The sequence below is a fragment of the Lissotriton helveticus genome, chromosome 7 (genome assembly GCF_964261635.1).
Source record: "Lissotriton helveticus chromosome 7, aLisHel1.1, whole genome shotgun sequence".
Taxonomy (NCBI): Eukaryota; Metazoa; Chordata; class Amphibia; order Caudata; family Salamandridae; genus Lissotriton; species Lissotriton helveticus.
This window is the reverse complement of record NC_136068.1, coordinates 760,168,914-760,193,270: the sequence shown is the minus strand read 5'-3', so window position 1 is coordinate 760,193,270 and position 24,357 is coordinate 760,168,914. Positions and strand designations below refer to the sequence as shown.

The 24,357-nt window shown below is 47.8% G+C and overlaps 1 protein-coding gene across 1 annotated transcript in view; it reads right to left on the bottom strand.

The window, feature by feature from the left end:
• LOC144769114 (organic cation/carnitine transporter 2-like) overlaps nucleotides 1–24,357 on the bottom strand; it is a 739,817-nt gene that overhangs the window by 386,979 nt on the left and 328,481 nt on the right. The window contains exon 4 of the mRNA XM_078653116.1: nucleotides 70–241. Coding sequence (XP_078509242.1) covers nucleotides 70–241 — 172 coding nt within the window. The remainder of the gene's footprint in view (nucleotides 1–69; nucleotides 242–24,357) is intronic.

Genomic DNA, 24,357 nt, shown 5'->3' with positions numbered 1-24,357 from the left:
AATGTGTTACATTGCCATCAGCCTTTTCAAAAAAATAAAAACGTAAGATGGAAGCGTCCGGGAACTCACCACCACAATGGAATGCACAAAAGCCCAGGAGCAGTGAGTGCCAGAAGAAGCATTCGCCAGTCTCTGATGAAGAAAGCAAATAGTGGCAGCAACATGTAGCCCAATGCATAAAATAGGCAGACTCCTAAGGTTGAGAATATAATGCGAACTGACTTGCCAAGAATCTCTGCTCCTGTTGGAAACAAGGGATTGGAATTTGTTATTATGCTGGTATACACAAACCATGCAGAGTAGATCCATCACTTCTAAAGCAACAGTAAAACAAAGCACCCCTGCCCTTTGGACAGAAGGACAGAATGGATAATCAAGCTTTTTACAGCACAACTCTAGTAACCATTTCCCTCAGAACTGGAAAAAGGGAAAATATTGTAGCAATTTTTGTAAAAGGACTGTTCCCCAACCAGCATGAGAAGCGTCAACATTGGCTCCTAGCTAGGAAACCAAGCCAAAACTTTTACAGAGAAATAATTATGAAAACAATACAACAAATAAGAGAAACAAACATCATGTTTGTACAACAACAAAAAAATTACCTAAACATTACATGCCGCTCGTGTTTGTCTGCATTTCCAAGTAATGTGGGCACAACGATAATCAAGCCTCTCAGCTCCCAGGGTGCTGCCGTGTGACACAGAGTTTCATACCTCATCACATGGCGACCCAGTGAAGAGGCACTATCTATCGCACAGTGAGCAGGAGAGCGTTTCATGCAACAAGTTCGCGCTCACATGGTAATACTCTACAAAGAGGGAACCAGTTAGAAACTCCTACTGAAATGGGCGCTCGGGTCATATTTTCCTATGTGAGAGGTGAAGGAGGGAGATAGGGTCCGGTAAGGACTGCCTCGGCAGAGCAGGTCAACCAAAGCCACACTCCCCATGTCCCCTCCCTCTTATCTCTCTCTCAGATCACATGGTGAAAGATAGCTAAAGTTGACAGGTCTATAATTCTAGACCACGGAATCAGTCTCTTCGCGGAGACTCTATGACATGGGAAAATGAGGAGGGAAACAAGGAAGAGGAAGGATGTACATGATCATGAGTGCTGAGAAGTGGGTTTTCAGTTTTAAAAGATCTACTCTAAAAATACAAATGAAGGAAAGGTTGTGAGGGAAAACATATAAAGGTTCTCCATAATAGGAAAATGTAATGTGATATACCCTTAAATTAAAGCACCATCAGTCACTGCCGGAAATGCAAAACATTTACTCTGGGATCCCATAAATAGGAAGTCAAGGGGTAGTAGATAAAAGAGGGCAGTCATGACAAGTGGAGACTGAAAGTCAACTAATGCATTTGTTTTTTAAAAACTCTGCCCCTCAAAGAAATTTGCAACAAAAACACGTGTTATAGTAAATCAGCTCTGACTCACTAAGTCACAGACAGACTGGGTTTCAAGCTCATTTCCATGCTTCCCTTCGCAGCCAAGGTAATCGAAAAGGCCTTTAACACCCAGCTAGCAAACTTAATCAAAACTAACAAAGTTCTGGACATCTCCCAATTTGTATTCCGAAGAAATCATAGCACCAAAACCGTTCTACTTGCTGCCACCGACGACATCCGCTACCTCCTCGGCCAGGGCGCAACAGCAGTCCTCATCCTCCTGGACCTCTTGGCTGCATTGGACACGGTTTCCCACCACACTCTAGCCACTAGACTTCACAACGCCGGCATCCGAGGCAAGGCTCTCGACTGGATTCGCTCCTTCCTCCCCGGCAGAACCCAACAGGTCAGACTCCTTCCCTACCTCTCGGAACTGAGAGAGACCAACTGTGGACCCCAGGGCTCTTCCCTCAGCTTCGCCCTCTTCAACGTCTACATGGCCCACCTTGCAATCATCATCAGGTACCACGGGCTCAACATCGTCTCTATGCTGACAACACCCAGCTGATCTTCTCACTCACCAAAGAACCCACCATCACCAGACACAGCTTCCGATAAGATACGAAAACCATTTCTCCACCAGGATGAAGAACAGCAGCCTGAAACTCAACTCAGAAAAGACAGAAGTCCACATCCTTGTCAATCAATCAATCAATCAATCAAAGCATTTATATAGCGCACTACTCACCCGGAGGGTCTCAAGGCGCTAGGGGAGGGGGGGGTCCGCTACTGCTCGAACAGCCAGGTCTTGAGCTGCTTCCTGAAGGCGAGATGGTCCTGGGTCAGGCGGGGGTGAGTCGGGAGGGAGTTCCAAGTCTTGGCGGCCAGGTAGGAGAAGGACCTTCCCCCTTTGGTGGCTCTTCAGAAGCGGGGGACGCTGGCGAGGGCGTGGCTGGTCGATCGAAGCTGGCGTGTGGGAGCGTAGAAGTTGAGGCGGCTGTTGAGGTATCCTGGGCCTTGGTTATGTAGGGCTTTGTGTGCGTGGGTGAGGAGGCGGAAGGTGATTCTCTTGTTGATCGGGAGCCAGTGCAGGTCTCTCAGGTGTCCGGAGATGTGGCTGCGACGGGGGATGTCCAGGATGAGTCGTGCTGAGGCGTTCTGGATCCGCTGGAGTCTCTTCTGGAGTTTGGCGGTGGTACCGGCGTAGAGGGAGTTGCCGTAGTCCAGACGGCTGGTGACAAGGGCCTGGGTGACCGTCTTCCTGGTCTCGGTGGGGATCCACCGGAAGATCTTACGTAGCATGCGCAGGATGTTGAAGCATGACGAGGAGACGGCGTTGATTTGTCTGGCCATGGAGAGGGAGGAGTCCAGGATGAAGCCCAGGTTGCGTGCGTGGTCTGTTGGTTTGGGAGCGCTGCCCAGGGCGGGGGCCACCAGGAGTCGTCCCAGGCGGAGGGTGCGGATCCCAGGATGAGGACTTCCGTCTTGTCCGAGTTCAGTTTCAGGCGGCTGTTCATCATCCACTTGGCTACGTCTGTCATCCCTTCGTGTCTCCACTCCCTCCACATGGAACAACTCCTGGTGGCCCTCGACCCTCGGAAATCCCCATACCCAGACAGACCATGCACAAAACCTCAGCATCATACTAGACTCTTTGCTCACAAGAAACCACTAGATCAATGCCGTCTCCTCAACCTGCTTCAAAACCCTCTGCATGCTTCGAAAGACCTTCAGATGGATCGCACTGAATCCAGAAAAACTGTCATGCATGCACCCATCAGCAACAGACTGGACTATAGCAATGCTCTGTTCGCCAGAATCAACAAGAAACTTTTCTTTGGGGACCGGTACTTATTTTTGGGGACCAGCACTTATTTATGGGGACACGCACTTATTTTTCCATATTAGATATTTACAGAGTGCAAGCAAGAGAAAAACACACAGATCGGAAAGATTGAGGAAGAGAAAGACTGCAAAACCATCACAAAATGATAGCAGGAACCTGCAAGGGAGACAAAAAGGGGCAGGGTGTGCGTGGTAGTGGATTAAAGACTACCAGCTTTGGTATTCAGTGCACTGACATTTAATTGCACCAGTCGCCGGTTCCAGGCCAGGATTTCGGGCACCCGCACACCTTCTCTCACATAGTAGACACTGGTACTCAGCAAGGTGCAGTGTACAGTGATAAGGATAATCTGGAGGTTAAGGTACTAGCGGGTGGGATCAGTGTCTAGTCTATTCAAGAGGGTTAATATCCCTGCTGCAAACACAGAATATACACACATTTGTAATTAATGAAAATAACTCTCTTGGGGGAATATTAACAAGGCGGTGATATAAAATTATCGCCGCTTTTGCGGCCGTTTTTGCCTTATCAGCAAAGACACGCAATCGCGTGTTTTGATGATTTTGCTCCCGTTTCCAGCACGCCTAACTTTGCATCGTTAATGAGATGCAAAGTAGGCGTGTCTGTGGAAAGAACATGGGTAAATAGCGCGAAGGCAGCTTCGCGATATTTACAGCGCGGGGAAGCGATTATTTTAATCGCACTAAGTATGCCTTAACGCAGGAATTTAACATCTGTTAAATTCCTGACTAAGGCATACCTAACAAGGGAGGTGAATTCATGTAATACGACCACAGGGTCGTATTATCAAGCATATCGCTGTTTTACATTGAACATCGCTGAAAAAACAGCGTTGTTTCATGGAAAAGGGCGCTATCGCTGGAATATTCATCGCCATGGCGCTAAATGTTGTTAATATAACTCTAGCCTGGTGAAATATTCCAGCGATAGAAAATAATGTGGCATACAAGGTCAGCGATAATTATCGCTGCCTGTTGCAAATATGCCCCTTGGTTACTGGTTTTGTTGCAAACATCCTTGTGTTATTTGGAGATGAGAAGTGACAATCCTTGTAATATAGATCAGTGAGTTATGAATCCGTGTTTAGCAGCTGCATATAAACTGCAAAGCACAGGTTTGGAACCTCCCTGCCTTTTCCTCAACCTGTTTTTCAAAGGCTGCTAAAAAGGGTTTCTGTGGGTAGTAATAATTAACTAGTATATAAATGGTTAACAATGGTGTTATAGTCACAAAACACAATAAGGTTAACAACTCCTATTAAGATCCCTCATTCTTTTTTTTAGATAAATGCTCTCACCCACTTACCATGATATGCTCCATCATTGGGCAGTTACAACACCTCATGCACCCCTGGGTGTACGTGATGGAGAGGGACTAGAAGCTTGGATGAACGTTGGGATCAGATGCAAAATTTAAACTGCCTGGAAGTGTTGCCCAACTCATTTGAGTTATTCTTAGGTTCCTTATGGTATGATTAAAAATAAATTTAAGATGCCAAAGGGTCATTATTACCCTTCAATCTATATATCGTCAACATGGTTCTACTGTAAATTTACTGCCCTCAAGGGTTGACAGCCTTCATCAGGACTAAAGATCCCTATTCTGTCAACCTAATGACGTCAGATGTAGTTGTCAGAGGCAGTATTGTCAGTTCCACCCACTCTGCATGGGTTATTAATACTCACATTTTAGCTAGGGTGTTAGAAGGTGGTTCTGACACTATGGCTGCCCAGATTTGTCGCTTTTTGAGCACCTAAATGTTGAGCTTTTACTGTGGGGAAGCCTCATAAGTTGGGACTCACCCACAATGAACTCAGGATGAAAGAGACTACGTGGGGATTTTACTGGTGTCCACCTGGCTTGACCAGGCCACTGCGCAGCAGTTGGAGTAAGGCACACCGGGCTGTTTATATGCAGACACGTGTACATGCGTGTGCACACGTGTAGGGGCTGCGGAGGGGGGATTCCTAGCGTGCGCAGCCAAAGAGCAGGTGCAGATAGACTGGTGTGGCAGGACTTATGCAGAATGGAGTTGTGACATGGAATAGGCTTTATACACTGGGAAGAAACATGCCAGGGAAAGTTAGTGTGTTTTACTGTTTTTCACTTCATTATTCCCCTATGGGGATGAGGAACCATGGGCTAGATTAACTTTCCTAAGGCCTACAGATTCCAGACACGCAATAAAGTCCACTGTAACGGGTGTGAGAAGAAGTACTCTGCAGAGTCCAAAGTCCTATTTCTACTACTTTTGGGTCATCCAGAAATGTCATATTTCTCTGAGTCAGCCATAACCAGGCCTGGCTGAGGGCTGACCTCAGCAGGCTGGATTGATAATCTTTCTTCCACACGCTAAGGCCTCCTCTCCAAGGAAGAGAAGATGGGTGGAGATACAGGCTCATCCATCAGCAGCTATCACTGGGTGCCAGGCACCAGGCTGCACCAGGGAGAAGGCAGCACAGGGGGGAAGGGGCTTTTTCAGAGACCATGTGGTCAGAGACCCTGGACGACACCATGTTGAACCAACCCAGAAGCCTGGGCAGGAAGGAGGGAGCCGGGGCAGGGAAGCGATGTGTCGCTGCGTGATAGGGCCATCAGAGACTTCCTGCCAGCCCCCTCCCCAAACTTTAAAAAGTGTTTGCACAGGAAGGGAAGCTCTCTCTGGGGTGTGGTCTGTAGAGGCAGAAGGTGCTGGAGCCTGGCGCAATGGGAAGTTCGAAGGAGCAACCCCCTGACTGTCCCAGGATCTTGAACAGCACCAGGAGAAGAGACCAGGACGAGTGCGCAGAAGCAGGGGCCTCTGCGCAGGGAGAAGAGAGGCCCAGGAGGAGAGCCAGGCGAAAGGCTGGCGCAGGGAGCCAGTGAAGACATCTCCCTACTGAAGGTGACCAGGAGCAAGAAGAGGCTAAAATCGTGAAAATCAGACCCCTGGGGGCCAAAGATACGCCCCTCAGAAGGTAGGCAACCTTTGACCTCTTGAAGCACCGAGGGCGAAGCGCATGGAGCCTCGCCGCCGGTACATGATGTTCCCCCAGGGTGGGTCAGGTCCTGGCGGGCTGCCCCCAACAGAAGCAAAGGCGGGGAGCGCTGTCACGCTCCCCGTGAAGAATGTGCCACCGCAGGGTGCCAGGAGCCCACCCTGGCACCCGCGGAACCTGAAGCCGGGGAGAACTGTTGCGCTCCCCGTGAAGAGTTGCAGAGAGGAGGGGCCTGGTGGGATCCCAACTCTGGGCCTGTGTGTGGAAGAAGGCTGGGGAGCGCCATCGTGCCCCCGCTAAAGTCAGGGAGTGCCGTTGCGCTCCCCATGAAGATGTGCCTAGGGGCTCAGGACCCCATCCCCAGAAGAAGAGTGAAGTCGGGGGGGGGGGGAGCTGTCGCGCCCCCCGTGAGGAGGAGAGAAGGGGCCCGGGACCCCAACTCCATGCCCCGAAGGTCAGGAAGGAGGATGGGGAGTGCAGTCGCACTCCCCCCAAGGTCCGGGGAGGCCTGCGGGACAAGAGCGAGCCTCCGTGTCTGCCCGCCGGAGTGGGCAGACCAGAATGCACACACCGGCTCCCGCGGCCGCACACAAGGGTGCCGGCCGGGAGGGAGGGAGCCGGCAGGGGCAGTCGGGGGTGGGCTCCCTGGGCTGCCCCCAGCAATCTGCCAGCACAGGGTGCCCGTATGGGACCGGGCCCCTGCAAGGAAGAGAGGAGCGGCCGGGGATGGGCTCCCCGGGCCACGTAAACCACTCACCGGCAGTATGGGGTCCAGGTGGGACCGGACCTCCACCGATGTCCCGGAGCCACCGGGGGTGGCATCCAGAGCCAGGGGAGCCCTCACCGGAGGCATGGGGTCAGGGTGGGACCGACCCCCAAAAATGACGAAAAGCACCAGGAAGGACAGCGCGGCTCTTCCCGGAGCAGTGGGGGAGCCGCTTCTCTGGTACTCTGGTATCTCTGGGGTCACCACCACACAGGCGCAAAGGTACAGGGGGAACTGCTGGACAAGCGCAGTCTCCCCCAGCATGAAACTGGAAGTCCCTCCCTAAGTCTCATGGGGACTTGAAAAGAATAACCCCTCAAGGGCTCAGCCAGCATTTTAACACCTTCTGGGCTGGAACTTTTGTTTTACAGCTGAGGGTGTATATAGATGTGCATCAAGGAGTGAAGGGCTGAGTGGGGGATGTCTGGAGAAGGGCCTTCCCTAGAGGTGAAGAGCTGTAATTGCACCCGTAGTGCATTTAATAATGTTATTTCTTTGAGAGGTACTGAAGGTCACATGTGTAATGTGAAGTACATGTGTACAGTGATGTCATAAGCAAAGTGGGGTTATGTTGCCAGACATTCATGTTAGGGTGTCTGGCTGTATATGCGTAATCCTGTGATTTAATCTGTGATGCTTTTAGGGGCTGTAATTGCAATGCATTCTAATGATCCACAAATGTGATGAGTACTGTCAATCTAAAATGATGCGTAAACATGTGTTCTTGCTGCTGCGCTTAGGTGAAGAACCCAGACTGCTAGCCCTTAAGTTGTAGAGGTGTATACTTCATGGTCAGTAGGAAATGCTCAGTCAAGGTTGTGTGTCACCAAGGCAGGGTTACCTATTTTAAATGCTTGTTGAGATATGGGGTGGGTTGCCACGGGGATGGTGCCAGTGCACAGAGCCCTCGCTCCAGTTTATGTTCAACTAACTGCATTGGGGGCAAGATGATGTGCATGGGAGTGGTGATACAAGACCCCACCGCTGCTGCGTGAGGGGTGGAGATGTTTTGCAATGTCACAAAGTAATTCCAACAGCTTATGTATATTTGTAAATTGGTGCACAGTATTGAGTAGTGTGTGTGTTTAATAAAGGTCTCTTACTTTTATAAAGCAAAGTACAGACTGGACAATCAATTATTGAGTGTAAGGCAAGATGGTCGCCTGAGCCCTCGGCTCCGCTGACCACTGTCCGCCGATCGTATATCCTGTCTCACATCCTGATTTCCAGCCTGACCCCCGCACAGATGAAGGACTGCTGAGTCCATTGGTGTGGTCCCGAGCCTTCCAACGCTCAGATTTGCTGAGTTACGTCGTGTGGAAATCTCCGGCCTCCGACTGCCTTACGAGCCGGGGTCTCGAGTACTGGCCCCGCCGGGTCGCAACTGCACAACATCGGCCGTGAGACCTGGACAGAGACCGGCCCTTGCCTCGGAAAAGAACCTCCTGGCCTGGAGTAAGTGGAGAGCGGTTGACCTGCTACACGCAAAGGAGCATTGTTGTCATCGCCGGGCTGCCCTTCGGGGGGGTTTCTGGCCCGGAGCCTGAGCTGCCGCCAGAGTGAGGCCACAGATCGGCATTCGTGATCTACTACCCGAAGGTGCACTCTCTGTCACCGGACGACCCCACTCCAGTTATCCTGCCTGGTGACATCGGGTACTCACTGATGTTGAGAACGGAGCGATGGGCGGTAGCCCGGGGACAGTATGAGCCGTCTTTGCGGACCGTGATGGCCGCCCTTGGGGACCTACACTCCATTGTGAAGGCGAGGCTTCATGAACTGGTCGCCGATGACACTGGCACTGAGCGATCGTGCCTGGCGCCTGCTCCTTCTGAGCACCGGCATAATCTGGGTTGCCAGATGGAGGACCGGGGCCACGGCCGTGAAACTGATTTGCCTCCACTGTCTCTGTCCCGGAGCGCTACTGACCTCACTACTATGGAAGGAAATTCGCTTCCACCGCCGGGTGCCCTAGCTGTTGGAATCACGGCGTGGTTCTTCCCTATCCCGGGGTTTGATGGCGACCGATGGATGTATGGCCCCTCTGCTGTCCCTGTAGACTGTGCGGGACTGTGGACTGTTGTGCCCCGGGACATTGAATTGGTGATGGAGACCACGGTAGCTACGGAGGGCTACGAGGTGAAATGTAGTCCGAGTAGACGCGCACCACCGGTTATAGTCTTGTTCGACCGTTTTGATTCTTCAAGGGCTCCAGTGGCACTACTGGACGGTGTTTGCTCGATGCTTCGGAAGGGACAAGGATGATACGGTTGGTCGGAGACGGACGCTGGGGCGTTGGGAGTGGAGAGGGACACTAACGCATTGCTTTGCGGGCGGTTGGATGCTGCTTAACGTCTTCCCTTCATAGTCTTGTATGACCCGATTTCATGATTGTTGATTACGTTTAGGGCGGTACGTGTCGGACGGGAGGAATGGGGAGTTTCCGGGGCGTTTATTCTGGTAGTTTCTCCTCCACCCTTTTTCTTCTTCTTTTCTTCTCTTTATAACTGTACACTCTTACCATATTTCGGGTTTTCGTTACGGGGCGACAGGCACGCTGCTAGGGGGGGTAGGCCGTAGCCATCCGCAGGGGTGCAGGGTTGGGGGGAGGGGTTTTATTGTTTCCGTTTTTTTGTTTTTATGGCCTTTTTTTCCTTGCTTTTCTGGCTTTCCTTTCCCTTCTTTCTTCTGGGTTTGGAATCAGTATATTGGGTTACTCTTTGAGATCTCGAGGATATGTCGTAGCCTGTGCCTCAACACTCTCTGTGTCATTGAAAGCAATGGCCGGGCGCTGGACTGTTGCACATAGTGATTGTATGCCTGCCTATCCTAAGTCACTCGTCTAATTGATATCGTTATATGTATCGGATTCGTTCATTTGGCCCGCTCATTCGATGATTATGTTCTAAAGTCTGGCACCTGATTCCTCCCCCTCCTTCTTTTTTATTTTTCTATTCCATAGGGGAATTTCATTCGTACTATTCGATTTCATCCTGATTCTAAAATGAAAATTAAACCTCATGTATCCTGATATTATGATCTGTGTGTGCCGCTAAGTTTATGCTTTTAATGTGCTGCCGTGCCTCTGGGATGTTCGGCTGAATAGCTGTGTACACTTTTGTATAAATAAAGGTTTTCCAACAAAAAAAAAAACAAATTATTGAGTGGTATTTCTGCGCACCTGCAAATGGCGATTATTATCCCCACACCACCTCCCTTGAGTAAGCCTCAGACTGCTCTGCAACTCTACCCTCTGAGAGTCAGGCGCTATAAATGGGTGTTTGGTTCCCTTTGAAGGACAAATGTAGTCATGTTATTTGTGCAGGCCTCAAAGATGCTACCTCGTTTTCCAACATAGGGTTTCTGGAGTTTTTCTCCAGCAGTTGGGGAAAGTTTTCCTAACCTAGGAAAACATGGAGGCTTGGTCCTGCCGACACACATCCGTTAAGGGTCTGACACTGCCAGCAAAGCTGTGTGATTGGCAGAGTGATCATCTACCCCGAATACAGATAGAACAGACTGCAGCACTGATGGAAGGCCAGGGAGAAGACACGCCCAAGCCTACAGAGGAGCCCGGTGGCCTAGCTTCTTTTGAATACCTAAGCATGAGGGAGGAGGGGGCTTACCAGTATAGAGCCGACCGCACACCTCCAAAGGGGGGAAAATACATCTGTCCTAGGAGCAACAGCATCACAGTACGAAGTAGCGATACACCAAGAAGTTATCAAGCGGGTGCAACATATGAAAAATAGGGCTAACAAACTGTGAGGCTCTGACCAAGTTTTAAACAGTAGCATAGAGAGGTGGGATCTTTTCCTAAAGATGACATCTCTATAGAACTACGATGGTCCACAGTAGGCATCGCAGAAGGGGAGACTCTGTACCTGGTCAGAATTGATAGACTTCACAGAAGGCGGTCATTTTTCAGCCACATCCTGAGTTAGAGGTCCCACTAAGATCCTACAGGAACATCAATCCTAAGCACCCACACAATGTGGATGTAGTGATCAGAGCAATTTCCATTGCACCGACCAATGGATTCTAATAATCCACATTGCAAAACCACACACAATACAATTAAGGCATAAAGGAATTCATTCTTAATGACATGTTGTCCAAAGGAGCGTCCACAAAGAATGAGGTGCTATCGCAAACACACCAAACCTGTGGAAGGAAATTGCCAAGAGCTTTAGGACCCAATGTGGGAAGAGCATGTAACTGGAATCTAAAGCTTCTTGAAGCAATTTTTTCACGACAGCAAATCTGAAATTGGGAGGCCAAGACCAAGCCCTTGAGAAAACCATTACCCCAAAAAACTTGGAACTTAATGAATATTGGGAGCAAATTTCTACATTGTGTGAGCAAGTCAAAATCCTTCAAGAGAAACCAGAGAAGTTGGAAACTACTCCTTTTGGGAAATATTTGCATCAAAGGCCCTCTGAAAAGAGATGACGTAGAGACAAGACACGTACAAGGTTTCTTCAATGCTATTTGAAATAGCGAGGGGGAGACCCTTATAGAATGCTCACAGGAAAGGACAAATGTGACATACTGGGCTACCCGGTACCAGCTTTCTCGACCTGGGCATCACAAAATGGATGCTGCCAGCCACAGACACGAGTCTGCCCTCCTGCTGCTGAGCCAAGCTCAAGCAGGGGAAGGCTTGACAATAGGCTTCCTGTCACAGGGAGGTGTGACCACCTCCCAGACAGGCTTTAGTTGATTAGGGCTGGGTGGGTGCACTCAGAGTGCTTTGATGTCTGCACTGGGAGCACATTTGGTGTCACTGTGAATATACCAACTTAAACTGTTTGCAGGAGCCATTTGCTCCTGCTCTGGCGCGAAACTGGACAAAGGACATGGGTGCAACCACCCCTCTGTCCTGACCCTCTCATAGGTGGGTCCCCAGAGTTTGTCGCACCCCTTCCTTGGGTATAAAGTAGGTACCACTGACTACAGGCCTTTAGATATTACCTGGACTAAGCTCTGCTACAGAAACCAAGTACTTTGACGATCTGCACGATGCTGGATGACTGAAGAATCTCCCTTGGAGTAAAGGAGTTACTCCCCTGCAAGGCAGGCACCTAAACGCATCTGACCAGTTTGCATCTCCGAAGATTCTGAGAACTCCAAAGATTTCTGCAACACAGGTGGGTTCCCGTGGTCTCTGAGGTTGATCTGTGCCCTGAGCAACTCTGAGGCCCGCTTCCCTTGTGGGGACCGTGCAGCCCGAACCCCTGTGCACAGCATTCTTTTCCAGCAGCATATGCCTTTTGGCGACCCCTGGGGCTGTGTTTTCGGCTACTTGTAGTCCTGACCCCAAGCATTAATTGCACCGAAGATTTCCGGGCTACACTCCACGAGTGTTCCGTGGGCTGGTACTATGTGATTCAGCTCGAGGTTCCTTCGCAATCCCTGGTCCGTTGGCCTGTGGGTCCCTGTGAAGGTAACTTAGACTTTCCGTGAGATTTCCAGGTTGCTCCAGACGTGGCCTGACTCTCCATAGCGTGGAGAGTCCCCAGGACCTTGCTGGTCCGCACCGAAGCTTATTTCCTCTGACTGCGTGGGTTGCAGTTGACAAGGCTTGTTGGTGTTCAATCCAGACACTGACCCCCCAGCACTCGACATCCTTCATGGGACAGCTCACCTCCAAACTTTGGTAATCTTTGACGTCTCCTGGTCCCCGTGGCTGCAGAGTCAAGCTTTACCTCTTCTCACCTTAAGCACCCGACATCGGTGGGCATTCGTCTACGGTTCCCCTGGTCACTGTGAAGTGACCCAGACTCTGTCCCTCTGCTTTCAGGTTCTTCTCACCTCGGATCCAGGCTTGGATTCCACCGGACAATTTTCCTCTTCAAGGCAGCAGCACTTTTCCGCATCACGCCATTGAAAACTAAGAAGGTTTCCGACATCACTTGACCCCTATGCACCTAGCTCCTCTGGGATAGTTAACACGGGTAACTCAGTACTCTCAAGGGTGCTGGCCTTAGAACCTTCTATGTTTAACTGGGTTTGCTTAAAGTCCTCCCCGAAGTGTCCTTAGTCTCTAAAATCCAAACCGCGACTTTCCCATAGAGTTGTACGGAGCTCGCTTCTGTGTTCTCACACTGCACCCGTCCTCCGTGGGTCCCCTGTGTCACTACCTTGGGGTACCAGCGATTCTACTTGCTCTAGGCACTGTGTCTAGTCAAGTCGTGGTTATTATACCACTTTCTTAGCATATTATTTGGTCTCCCCCTGTAGCTCACTGTGTATTGTGCTATTTACTGTCATTCTAGTGATTTAATATTGTGTGCTTTGTTCTCTAATCTCATAAAGAGATTAGTAGAGAGTGTTTAGTAATAAATACATATATTTTATTTATTCCTATGAGACTTAGCCTGAAGGCTGCTCTCTATAGCTACCACTAGAATAGCTTTCAATAAAGGTGGTCTTTAACTTAATCATCAACAAGGGTTGTTTGGACTGGTACAAGGTGCCCACTTTAACTAGTGGTCAGAATGTGCCAGGCCAACTTCTCACATTGGTGTGCAGCGGTTGGGATTCAGGCTTGCTATTGTTTTACCAGATAATTTCATTGAGTGACTAACTGAAAACCACTAAAGGTATTAGGTACGTATAAATCAAGACTAGAATAAGTAAGTTCTACAGAATTTAGAGTTGGGTAGTCAAGGGTTTAGCACGCCCTTTCTCCAACTCAAGAGAGTTTACTAGCTCCCACTAGGTTAGGTATGTAATAACTCGCCAATCAAGAAATAGTCTGCCAAGGTCCTACCAAGTCAAAGCACGCAGAGAACACTGACTTACACTTTAAATTTCACAAGCGGGTTAGAGACACTGTAATCTAGAATGATAATTTAATACGGTTTTAAATACCTTTTTCCTTTAACAATACACGCGTTTTTAAGTTTATAACTATTTTAATGATGTACGTTTTATATTGTGAGTTTTAATTAACTGTACAATAAAGTAAATCTTGCTACTTGGTTAGGTACATGCCTACACCACATAACTCTAGTATGTCTTCTAGGCCTGAAGCCAGTGGCTCATTGCCAACTAAGTATGACCATATCACATTCCGAAAATTGAGAACTATGTGTACATCTAGAAAACTGAAGAAAGGGAGCCATGCAAGCACCCAACATATCATAGAGATGTTGCTTTTAGATGACCTCAGAATGACTCCAGGGTCAGATGAGGCAGGCAAGTTTGGTGGGACAGCAGAGGAGGAAAGGCCAGGAAATGAAAACTTCTATGACATGGACTTCAATGCTGACCAGGAGGATCAATATGATTCTAACCTGGATTCTTCCTTCAGGTGAGGGAGAAGGCCCCAGTGGTCCTCTCTTCACTCCTCCAGGAAGAGTTAGCAGTTTACCAAGAAGATCCAGATCTCCTTCTCATGAATCTGATCGTTCTGGTACTTCTGTAGGGGCCTCAGCTTCTCACAAAAGAGAATCCTCTTATGAGATGAAGTGCAGACTGAGTTTGAGAGAGATAAGCTCAGAATCATGCGAGAGCAGTTGGCCTTAGATAGGGAATCCCTAGAGCCCCAGAGAGCTTCCTGAAGGTTGGGGCTAGAGCCCCATGGTGGCAGCAACAGTGTTCCTAGAGGTAGAGAACATACCCATGACCATAGGAACCTGAACAAGATCATCCCTCCCTATCAGAAAGGGGATGACATCCACAAATGGGTACCTGCACTAGAGAGGGCATGTAAGGTACAGAGGGTCCCTCAAGAGCAGTGGGCAGCAATCTTGTGTCTCTCCTTTGCAGACAAAGGTAGAGCCACGATCCTCACTGTAAGAGAAGAGGATGCTGATAATTACAAAGTCTTGAAGAGTGCTCTGATTGACGGGTTTGGCTTAACCACTGAACAATACAGGATTAAGTTCAGAGACACCAAAAAGGCACAGATTCAAGACTGGGTTGACTTTGTAGATTGTGCTACTAAGGCTTTGGAAGGCTGGTTACTTGGCAGTAAAGCTTTGATTTTAAAGGATTGTACAATTTAATTATGAGGGAGTAGATCCTTTATAATTGTCAAAATCAGCTGTTGCATCATTACCTGGTGGACTCTGATCTGACCTCTCCCCAAGGATTGGGTCAGAAGGCAGACAAATGGGTCAGAACCAGGGTGAGGCAGACATTTTAGAACCAAGGTGATGACTCCAAGAAGCACGATTCTAAACCCTCAGATAAGGGTGGGGAGCAGGGTAAAGACCAGAAGTCTTCATCTGGTGGGTAATCACAATCAAACAAGGGTAAAGACAAGAAGAAGCCATGGTGTCAAATCTCCAAGCAGAAGACCAATTGGATAAGTGACTGTAACAAGTCCAAGGACTCAACTCTAACTACCACTGCCCCTACGGCAACTGTTCTCCCATGTTCAGCTCCAAGTCATGGTACTCAGAATAAGGGTGTAGTAGGGTTAACCCTGGGATCTGAGGTGGACTCTGGACTAGTCAAAGTTCCCACTCAGGCTGTGTTGATCTGTGATGGAGGCATGGATATTGCCTCCGTATTTGTCAGTCCCACTAATCTGGGCAAATACAGACAGCAGCCTTTGATCAATAGAAAAGAGGCCTTGGCATTCAGGGACACCGGTGCAAGTGTCACAATGGTGAAAAAAGATCTTGTGGCCCCTGAGCAAATCATGCTTGGTGAGATGTACCAAGTGACCAATGCAAGCAATGTCAGGACAGACCATTCCTTGGCAGTTGTTAATTTTACCTGGGGAGGGGTAACTGGCCCTAAGAAGGTTGTGGTAAGTGCAGACCTCACTGTTGACTGCTTGTTGGGCAATGATATAGAAACTTTAGCTTGAGCTGAAGTGGAACTCAGGACTCATGCAGAAATGTTGGGTATCCTTGCAGATGTGTTTACTATGACTAGGTCACAGGCAAAAATGTCTACCACTGAACAGGCCCTGGATCCTGGAAAAAGGGACCAGGCACCTTCCCAGACAACGAGCAGTAGGGGTAAGGCAGTGTCTTCCCCCGACTCAGAGTACAGATCAGTCTCTTGAGGGAGATGATCCTAGTCCTGAAGAAGGACTGTTCCAGGGGGGCTTGAGCTTGATCAGGTTAAGTTCTTGGGGACAGGGGGCCCGTCCAGGGCAGAACAGAGCCAGGAGTAGCTTAGCTAAGCCTCTCTTGAACCACTCGGACAGCAAGCTGTAGCTGAGGCTGCTGGGAGTGCCAGTGGGTACAATAGGATCTACTGGGATGATGGACTCCTTTACTCAGAGAGTAGAGACCCAAGCCTGGTGCCACCAGGAGGTTGGTTATACCTCTGAAGTTTAGGGGCTTCCGATTGACACTGGCACTTGACATCCCATTAGTAGGTCACCTAGGCCAAAGCAAGACTTGGGACAGAATTGTCTCCCACATTCATTGAACTCACATGTCTGAAGACACCAAGGAGTTTTGTCGCTCCTGTGTCACCTGTCAAGCCAGTGGTAACGCAGGTGGTGCTACAAAGGCCCCCCCTGATACCACTACCTGTGGTTTGGGTTCCCTTTGAGAGGGTAGGGATTGACATTGTTGGTCCCATAGATCCTCAAACTGAATCTGGACACAGATTTATACTGGTGGTGGTGGACCATGACACTAGGTATCCAGAAGCAATTCCCCTTAGAACTACCACAGCTCCTGTGGTGGCTAGAGCCCTCCTGGGAATCTTTTCCAGGGTGGGTTTTCCTATGGAGGTAGTATCAGACAGAGAGTTGCAAACTTCATGTCTAGTTACTTGACAGCTATGTGGAAGGAGTGTGGAGTAAATTACAAATTGACCACCCCTTATCACCCACAATGCAATGGGTTTGTTGAAAGGTTCAACAAAATCCTCTAGGGCTTGAATAAAGGTCTGCCAGAAAAGCTGAGGCGCAGATGGGACATACTTTTGCCCTGCCTTCTCTTTGCCTACAGAGAGGTTCTCCAGGATGGGGTTGGTTACAGCCCTTTTGAACTTCTGTTTGGACATCCAGTTAGGGGTGTATTGTGTCTAGTGAAGGAGGGATGGGAGTTACCTCTCAATCCCCCTAAACAGAATATTGTGGACTATGTACTTGGTCTCCACTCCAGGATGGCTGAGTACATGAAGAAGGCAACTAAAAACCTTGGGGCTAGTCAGGAATTGAAAAAGGTCCGGCATGACCAAAAGGCTGTGTTGACGGTTTATCAGCCAGGACAGAAAGTATGGGTGTTGGAGCCTGTGGCCCCAGCAGCCCTCCAAGACAAGTGAAGTGGCCCTCATACAATCACTGAGCAAAGAGGAGAGGTTACCTACCTGGTGGACCTTGGAACTCCTAGGAGCCCCCATTGGGTGCTCCATGTGTACAGGCTCAAACCATATGTTGACAACCATCTTTCTTACACAAGGCATCCGACGACCATCCACAATGCTCACTGATGTTAATCTCCAGCGACGACCTGCTCTTCGGGTCTACTCTGAGAATTAGAGAAAATAATTAATACTGTATAAGGAAGAGAAAAATAATTTAGGAAACAATAGGGCATCTAGGTGCATTTCCTATATAGAAGAGCTGCAAACCTCCAAGAGACTGCAGTCTCAACATCCTAGAGGACATGGTGTGCCATTTATGCCGTGTGGTGTGACCTCTGTACTAAAAGGATGAATTTTAAAATTCTCCATTCTCATGGGGTTGCAAAAAGACCTACCTAATAAACATCAATTGGGCGAGTCATAATTTCTGACCTCTTGTAATTGGCTGTGAATGCAGGGATGGAGGCCTGTAAGGAACAGGCCGATGCCCGATGGAGCTGTCCTATGCAGCTATAGAGGAGTATGGCTCTGGTTCACCCCTCGGCCATCACCTACTTAGCCGGAAACCGGACATTGTTATCCTCGTCTCCCCGTTGTGTCTTCCACCTGCATTTTTTACCCCTGTTTACCATCCCCCCTTTACCTTTCACTCCCCTTAAGACATGTGTACGCGCTTATAACTCATATTATTGTGTACTCTCATGTTTTTCTCCTATTTCTATACTTGGCTATGTAATTATGTAACCTGTAACTCGCTGATCCTCCTGTAAAGCGCTCTGATACCTCCGGGTCTAGCTGAATGTGGTGGCATCCACCTTGCGGGAGCGAGCAGCGGCACGCAGGGGCCATCTGTTTGTAATTAGCGTGGCCGCGTGCGCTTGTTTACATTTGCCTGCTCGCGGTCGCTGTAGCTTGCCTTTTCTTGCCGGCTCCGGGGGTTCTCTTTCTACTAAACATTTGCATGAACTGTTGTAAAAGGCATTCCATACACTGCAGTGTGCGCCCACAGATCACTACACCTAGTTCACCTTCGAAGCACATTTACAAAAACCCTATTTCGGGGGGGGGGCGGGTTCTTACATGCCAAGCGGCCAACATGCATACTGTGAGGTAAAACCAAAATGCACTTGGGAAACATAGGAGCATGTGGTGCCATCAGGGTCAGCAGCAAACAACATTATTTAAATAAAAGAAGCATGCATTTTACAGTAAATACAAAGCATGTGGCATTTACCGAAGATTTCGCCATGCCATCCCTGTGTTCTCAGGCTGCTTTGCGTCATCTAACTATCAAAAGATGAAGCAATAGTACTTCCGAAACTTCAGGAATTGTGGCACAAAAGGGGGAAAGGAAACACCCACATTCTTACATGGTTTAATCTTGAGCTGGAGTTCACACAATGTGCGCAGAAAGCTTACAACAGTGTGGTCACAAACTGACACAGATGCCGATTAATTAATTCTCACCACTGTGCACAGAGTTAGCTGCTGAAAACACAACCAGAAATTGCAAAATCTAACCCCACGTGACACCCTTTCCACAAGAGAGCTGTGTTCAGAGAAGGAGCCAGGTGTGTCGTAACAGCAATATCGTCATGCCTTGCACCGCCCTTCTACAACCGAATGCTACTGCATGCCTGCAAGCACAATGCAGAGCGGGCAGCTAGTACAGGCAGAGAAGGAAAGATGAAATGCGGTTCAAAACAAAGGTTGGGATCCCTCCGAACACCTAGCGTAAGGGTAGTATTTTTAAAACCAGTCACGGTTTTATGCAGTACATTGTGGGAGTTTCGGACCCTCGAACCAAGCACCCAACCGTCCCAATATGGCCACCACGGGAGACGCGGCCGAAGTCAGGTCAGCGGTCGAGTGGCTGGGCGAGTCAGTTTCAGTTTCAAAGAACTTTATTCGGTTAAAAACAAATAACCATAAAAGTAACAAGCATATAAAACAGGTTACAATAATTGCAGCTCTTAAAGTTAGCTCAGTAAGGAGGAGCAAAAAGACAGATATTTGAACGGAAAAGGAAATAGCCAATTAACAAATTTCTGTTAGCATATGTTTCCGTGATTTAAAAACACTCTTTAGAAATGTTAAAACCACAGATACGGATAAAATCGTATCCATTCTCTGGAGCTCTAAAAAGGCAGGGCGACATCTGGTAAAATTCATTTCTTTTAAAAAAGGGACTATGATTTCTCTGCGTAGGGCACTATAGAGTCTGCAGAAGAAAAGGATATGGATATCTGATTGTTGTGAAGTGAAATCGCACGGGCAGAGGGGCAGAGTACGTGTCCATGAGTTCATTCTAGGAAAAGACACCAATCTAAAAAATATATAAAATCTAAAACGAGTTAAAAGAAAACGATCATAGTTTGTCATAGGCAGGGATAGATATGGCTGTACAGACTTAATCTCACATAAAATCAGAAAGTGTGACTGTACTGAGTGTTTTAGAGATTCAGCTCTCCTCCTCTTATCTTCAAGGTGAGCCAAGCAGAGGGCCTTCAGTGAGCTCCTTGGGATGCTGTCCATTGTAGATGGATCCGAATAGTAAGAATAGCACCCAATCTCAGTCAAAAAACACTTAACATAGCCCAGCCATTGTGATCTCTCTACATGATCCAGGTTGAGGGTGTCCTGTAATAGAGCCCGGTTCATAACACATTCATTTGTAGTCCATACCCTGTGCCACAACAGGATGGGTTGAATTTTAATAATGTCAGTTATGTGTGGCAGGGCAAGTTCAGCGTGACAATTAAAAGTGGCAACACACTGTGGAACAGCAAGGACTTCCCTCAAGAATTTGTTTTCCACAACCTGAATTGGATCAACATTTGAGTACCCCCACAAGCCTGAGCCATACATAGCCACCGATACACAAGTTGCTTTATAGATGGTTATCATTTCTTTTATCGGCTTCCTGCCCAGTTTTCTTACAAATTTTTTTAAAGCCATGATAGTTTTCATAAATAAAAGAGTTCTCGCCTTGATTGCACTTGTCCAAGAACCTGACTCATGGAATAAAATGCCTAAGTAAGAAAAAGTTGGGGTGTTATTTAGTGGAACATTATTTAAAATCATCCGCTTCATTGGTTTACCTGATTTGGGACCACAGTTCATTGTAAAGGTTTTGCTGCAGTTAACTAGCAAATCTAAATTAAGCATAAAGTTCTCAAAGCTTACTACTAGTTTTTGCAAAGCCAGGGGAGTGCGTGCCATGAGCACGGCATCATCCGCATACATGAGTGCAGGGATTGCCCTCCTCCCCACTCTGGGCACATCCCTGCACTCCTGCAGCAGGCGATGCTCAAGCCCATTAATATAGAGTAGAAAAAGAAAAGGTGCTAGAACGCATCCTTGGCGCACTCCACGACCCACACTAAATTGTCTGGAGCATTCACCCCCTCTGCCATATCGGACAGAAGCTGTGGCGCCACTGTACAGGTCCCTCAAAAACGAGATGATGGTGTTGTCCACTCCCAAAGTTTTCATGACTGCCCAGAGTTTGGTGTGCGACACACAGTCGAACGCTGATGAGAGGTCCACAAAGGTAAAATACAGGCGTTCTGACTTGATCCTTATGTATTTGTGTTGCAGTAACATCAAGTTTAAACCTTGCTCGATTGTGCCAATCCCTTTTTGAAAACCAAATTGCAGGTCACTCATAATTTCGTTTTCCTCCGCCCAGCTTTGGAGTCTTGCCAACACTATACGACCCAGAATTTTTATTGAGGAATCAAGAAGGGAGATTGGCCTATAACAGGCACAGCTGTTTCTATCCCCCTTCTTGTAAATGGGAACGATAACAGAAGTGAACCAAGACTCCTTTAGGCCCCTTGATAAGGCCGCATTAAAAAGTTGTACCAACATTGGGCCCCAGATTTCAGAATTTTCTTTGAATATATCCGCGGGGATCCCGTCAGGACCGGCTGCCTTTCCTCCTTTAGTGGCTGTTAGGGCAAGCAGTACCTCATCAAGTGAAACAACCAGATTTGGACCTGATTCCAGGTCCCAACTGGTCTGGGGATCACTGCTTCGAGTATCAACCTGTGCGTTATAGAGGTTGGAGAAATGATCCACTCAATTGTCTTCAGTAATAGCGATCTCCATTCGTGCCGTATGGGTTTCATAGGGGAAAGGGGTGTTGATTACTTTCCAAAATGCAGCGGAGTTTTTTGTCTTTGAAGCCTCACAGAGTGAGTCAATGGCCTCCTTATTTAGCGCATTTTTCCTTGCTTTAAGGGCCTGATTATATGCCAGCCTACGTGATCTTATTTCGCCTATAACCCTGGGGCTTCTGTGCACTGCATTTTTTAAGTTTTTCAGAGCCCTGGTGCATGCATTATCAAACCAGCTCTTAGGGCCCTTATCTCTACGCTTCGACTCCACCCTTAGGCTGCTTTTTATGTTTGCAGCAATTATGCCAAAGTGCTCAATTATTTGATCGCTACTGGAATTATGTCCCAGACAGATCAAAAAACTAGCAGAACACGCCTCCCAGAGTTCCTTGAGAAAGGTTGCAGGGATTACTTTGCTCCAGTTAAGTGAATAGCCATTTTGTCTCCCAAGAACCACATCAACCGCTGCCTCAACAAGTGGCGCGGCCGTAGATGGGTCTTGGAATAGATCTAAAATCTTAAGGCATTGGGGAAGATGATCACTTATGGGCAATGGAATATTTGTAACCGTCGCAACTCTATGACCAAGGTTACTGGAGGCAATGATGAAGTCAATAGTTGATAGACCTCTACCAACAAAGGTCGGGACAAAGGGTGTGGGTTTTAACGCTAATTCATTGGCAAACCCTAAGTCGAACATAAACAATAATTCATTCAACAAATCCCCCATTAACGTATGATCAAAATGGGTCAGATTCACATCTCTCTCTGTCATTAGGTCACATAGACCCTGACTCCCTTTGGTACAAAGCGAACAGTTAAAATCCCCCCCCCCCCCATAAAATTACTAGTTCTCTGTCATTTTTGTCTACCTCTGATTGAACTTCCTCCTTAAGTTGCTTAATCGCAACCACAATTTCATCCCTCGGGACGTTATTGTAAAAATTAATAATAATCACTTTTGCTCCTTTGAGGTCTCTTAGGATTAATAACTGGAAGTAATCGGAGTTCAAGTGACATTGGGCCTGTTTTATTTTAAGGTGGTTAGAAACAAAAGTAGTCAGACCGCCTTTTGCCCTTCCAAAATGGCCTCCAACAGCGGGGGTAAAAAAAGTTCTAAAGCCATTTATATGGATTGGCGCCTGGGTCCATGTTTCTTGAAGGGCCACTATATCCTTGCCTCCTATTACAGACTCCCAGGCAGGGTTAATAATTTTTTGTTTCAGCCCAGCTACATTCCAAAAGAGCAGTTCGCAGAAAGCACTCTTTGCCTGCCTTGAACCAATACCTAACTTTCCCCTCCTCCCATTATTAACACCTACGGTTGAAAGCGCCTGATCCAGAGGAACATTAACACAGGGTGTCAACCCATCGGAGGCGCAGGTCTTATTTAATATGGGAGATTCTTGTGATAACTCACTAGGGGCCTCTATACCATTAGGAGTGATGTTAGGAGAAGAAACTCCATCCCTAGTGCAGATTTCAGAAGCTAGAAAAGGTGACTTATTCCCAACCAAGATTTCTATAGGGGGCTGGGCTTGTTGTCAATCTACCCCATCCAAACCAGAAAAAATCTGGTATCGGTTTTGAATTGGTAGATTATACATGTTTGGTAATGATTCTCTATAGTTCCTTGATCTACGTTGGAAAAGATTGGGTTCCAGATGTGGTGGATAATGAGTACTAAGAAGGGGGTGTTGATGGGATTGATACTCATTTCTAGGACAGTAATCCTCCGGTCTCATGGTATAAACGGTGGAACCTTGACCATTTGTATAGCCCTAACTACCCAGCGGGGGCGGTGCTCCCTCCAAATCAGTCATGTCCCATAATCTTACATTTCCAAACCGACGTTGTTGAACAGGGTTCCTAATAAGTTGCCTATACCTGCCACGGTTATTAAAACTTTTTGGGGGTGTATAGGGATAAAAATAGGAAAGGAGGTGTGTGGAAATTGAATCACTGCCACTGGCATCAAACCAATCCCCGATATGCCTCACGGCCCTATAATCCTTAAAATTGATGATTATAACATCACCATTTTTATCCTTTGGCCTGACCCCTACCCAGTTGGCGCGCCTTAGGCTTAAAATTTCACCATTTATTGAGGCAGGTAACGGCCTATTATCACGGAGCCAGAACACCACCTTGTTCCGTAACGCTCCCTGATCTTCCCATTTACCTGCGGGCAGTTCCGGTACCCCTGCCATTACAATGACATAGGGGGCTGAATCCGGGGTCAGGTCTATAGTATGATTAGTTTTGGTTTTTTGAGGGGCAGTGGGGTTATTGTTACCTTTATTTGACTTAGTCATTGACTTAGTCATTGCCAGGTCCTTGCTACCATCTTTAATTTGACCTCCCCCTGCCTTAGACGGTTGCTCCTTAGTTACGGGGACCGCCGGTTGTGGTGTGGCCATCGGTCGGGTCGGGGTGTTTAATGTAATCGCCGGGCTAGCCAAACTTACTCCCTCTATCACTGGTTTCGGTTTTTTCTTAGGTACCGGTATTATTGGTGCTGAAGTTGTTATTACTTGTTGTGGAGGAGGGCCTAGTACTAAAGGTTTTTCAGGTGGGTTAAATTTTAGTGGCGGGTTTTCCTTAGGCTTTCCCATCCCCTTTACCAGATCAGATAAGAGAAGGGAATTCTGTTCAACCTTTTTCTCGATTTGGTCTAGGTATGCACACATCGTAGAAGTCTTATCTAACAGAGGTTGCATCACTCCCCTGATAAGGTCCACGATTTTGGCCATCATAGCTGCCTCAGATCCTGGAGTTTCGCCAGATTCTAACTGGGATACAAGCTCGGCATCTATCCAAAGTTTATGTGCTAAATTACCCAATGACTCCCCCCTCTTTTTTTATTACTTGTCATAATGAGGGGGGATATGGGGGACATGGGAGATGACTCAATGGGGAGTTTCGGGGAACCTGATAGCCTAACGCT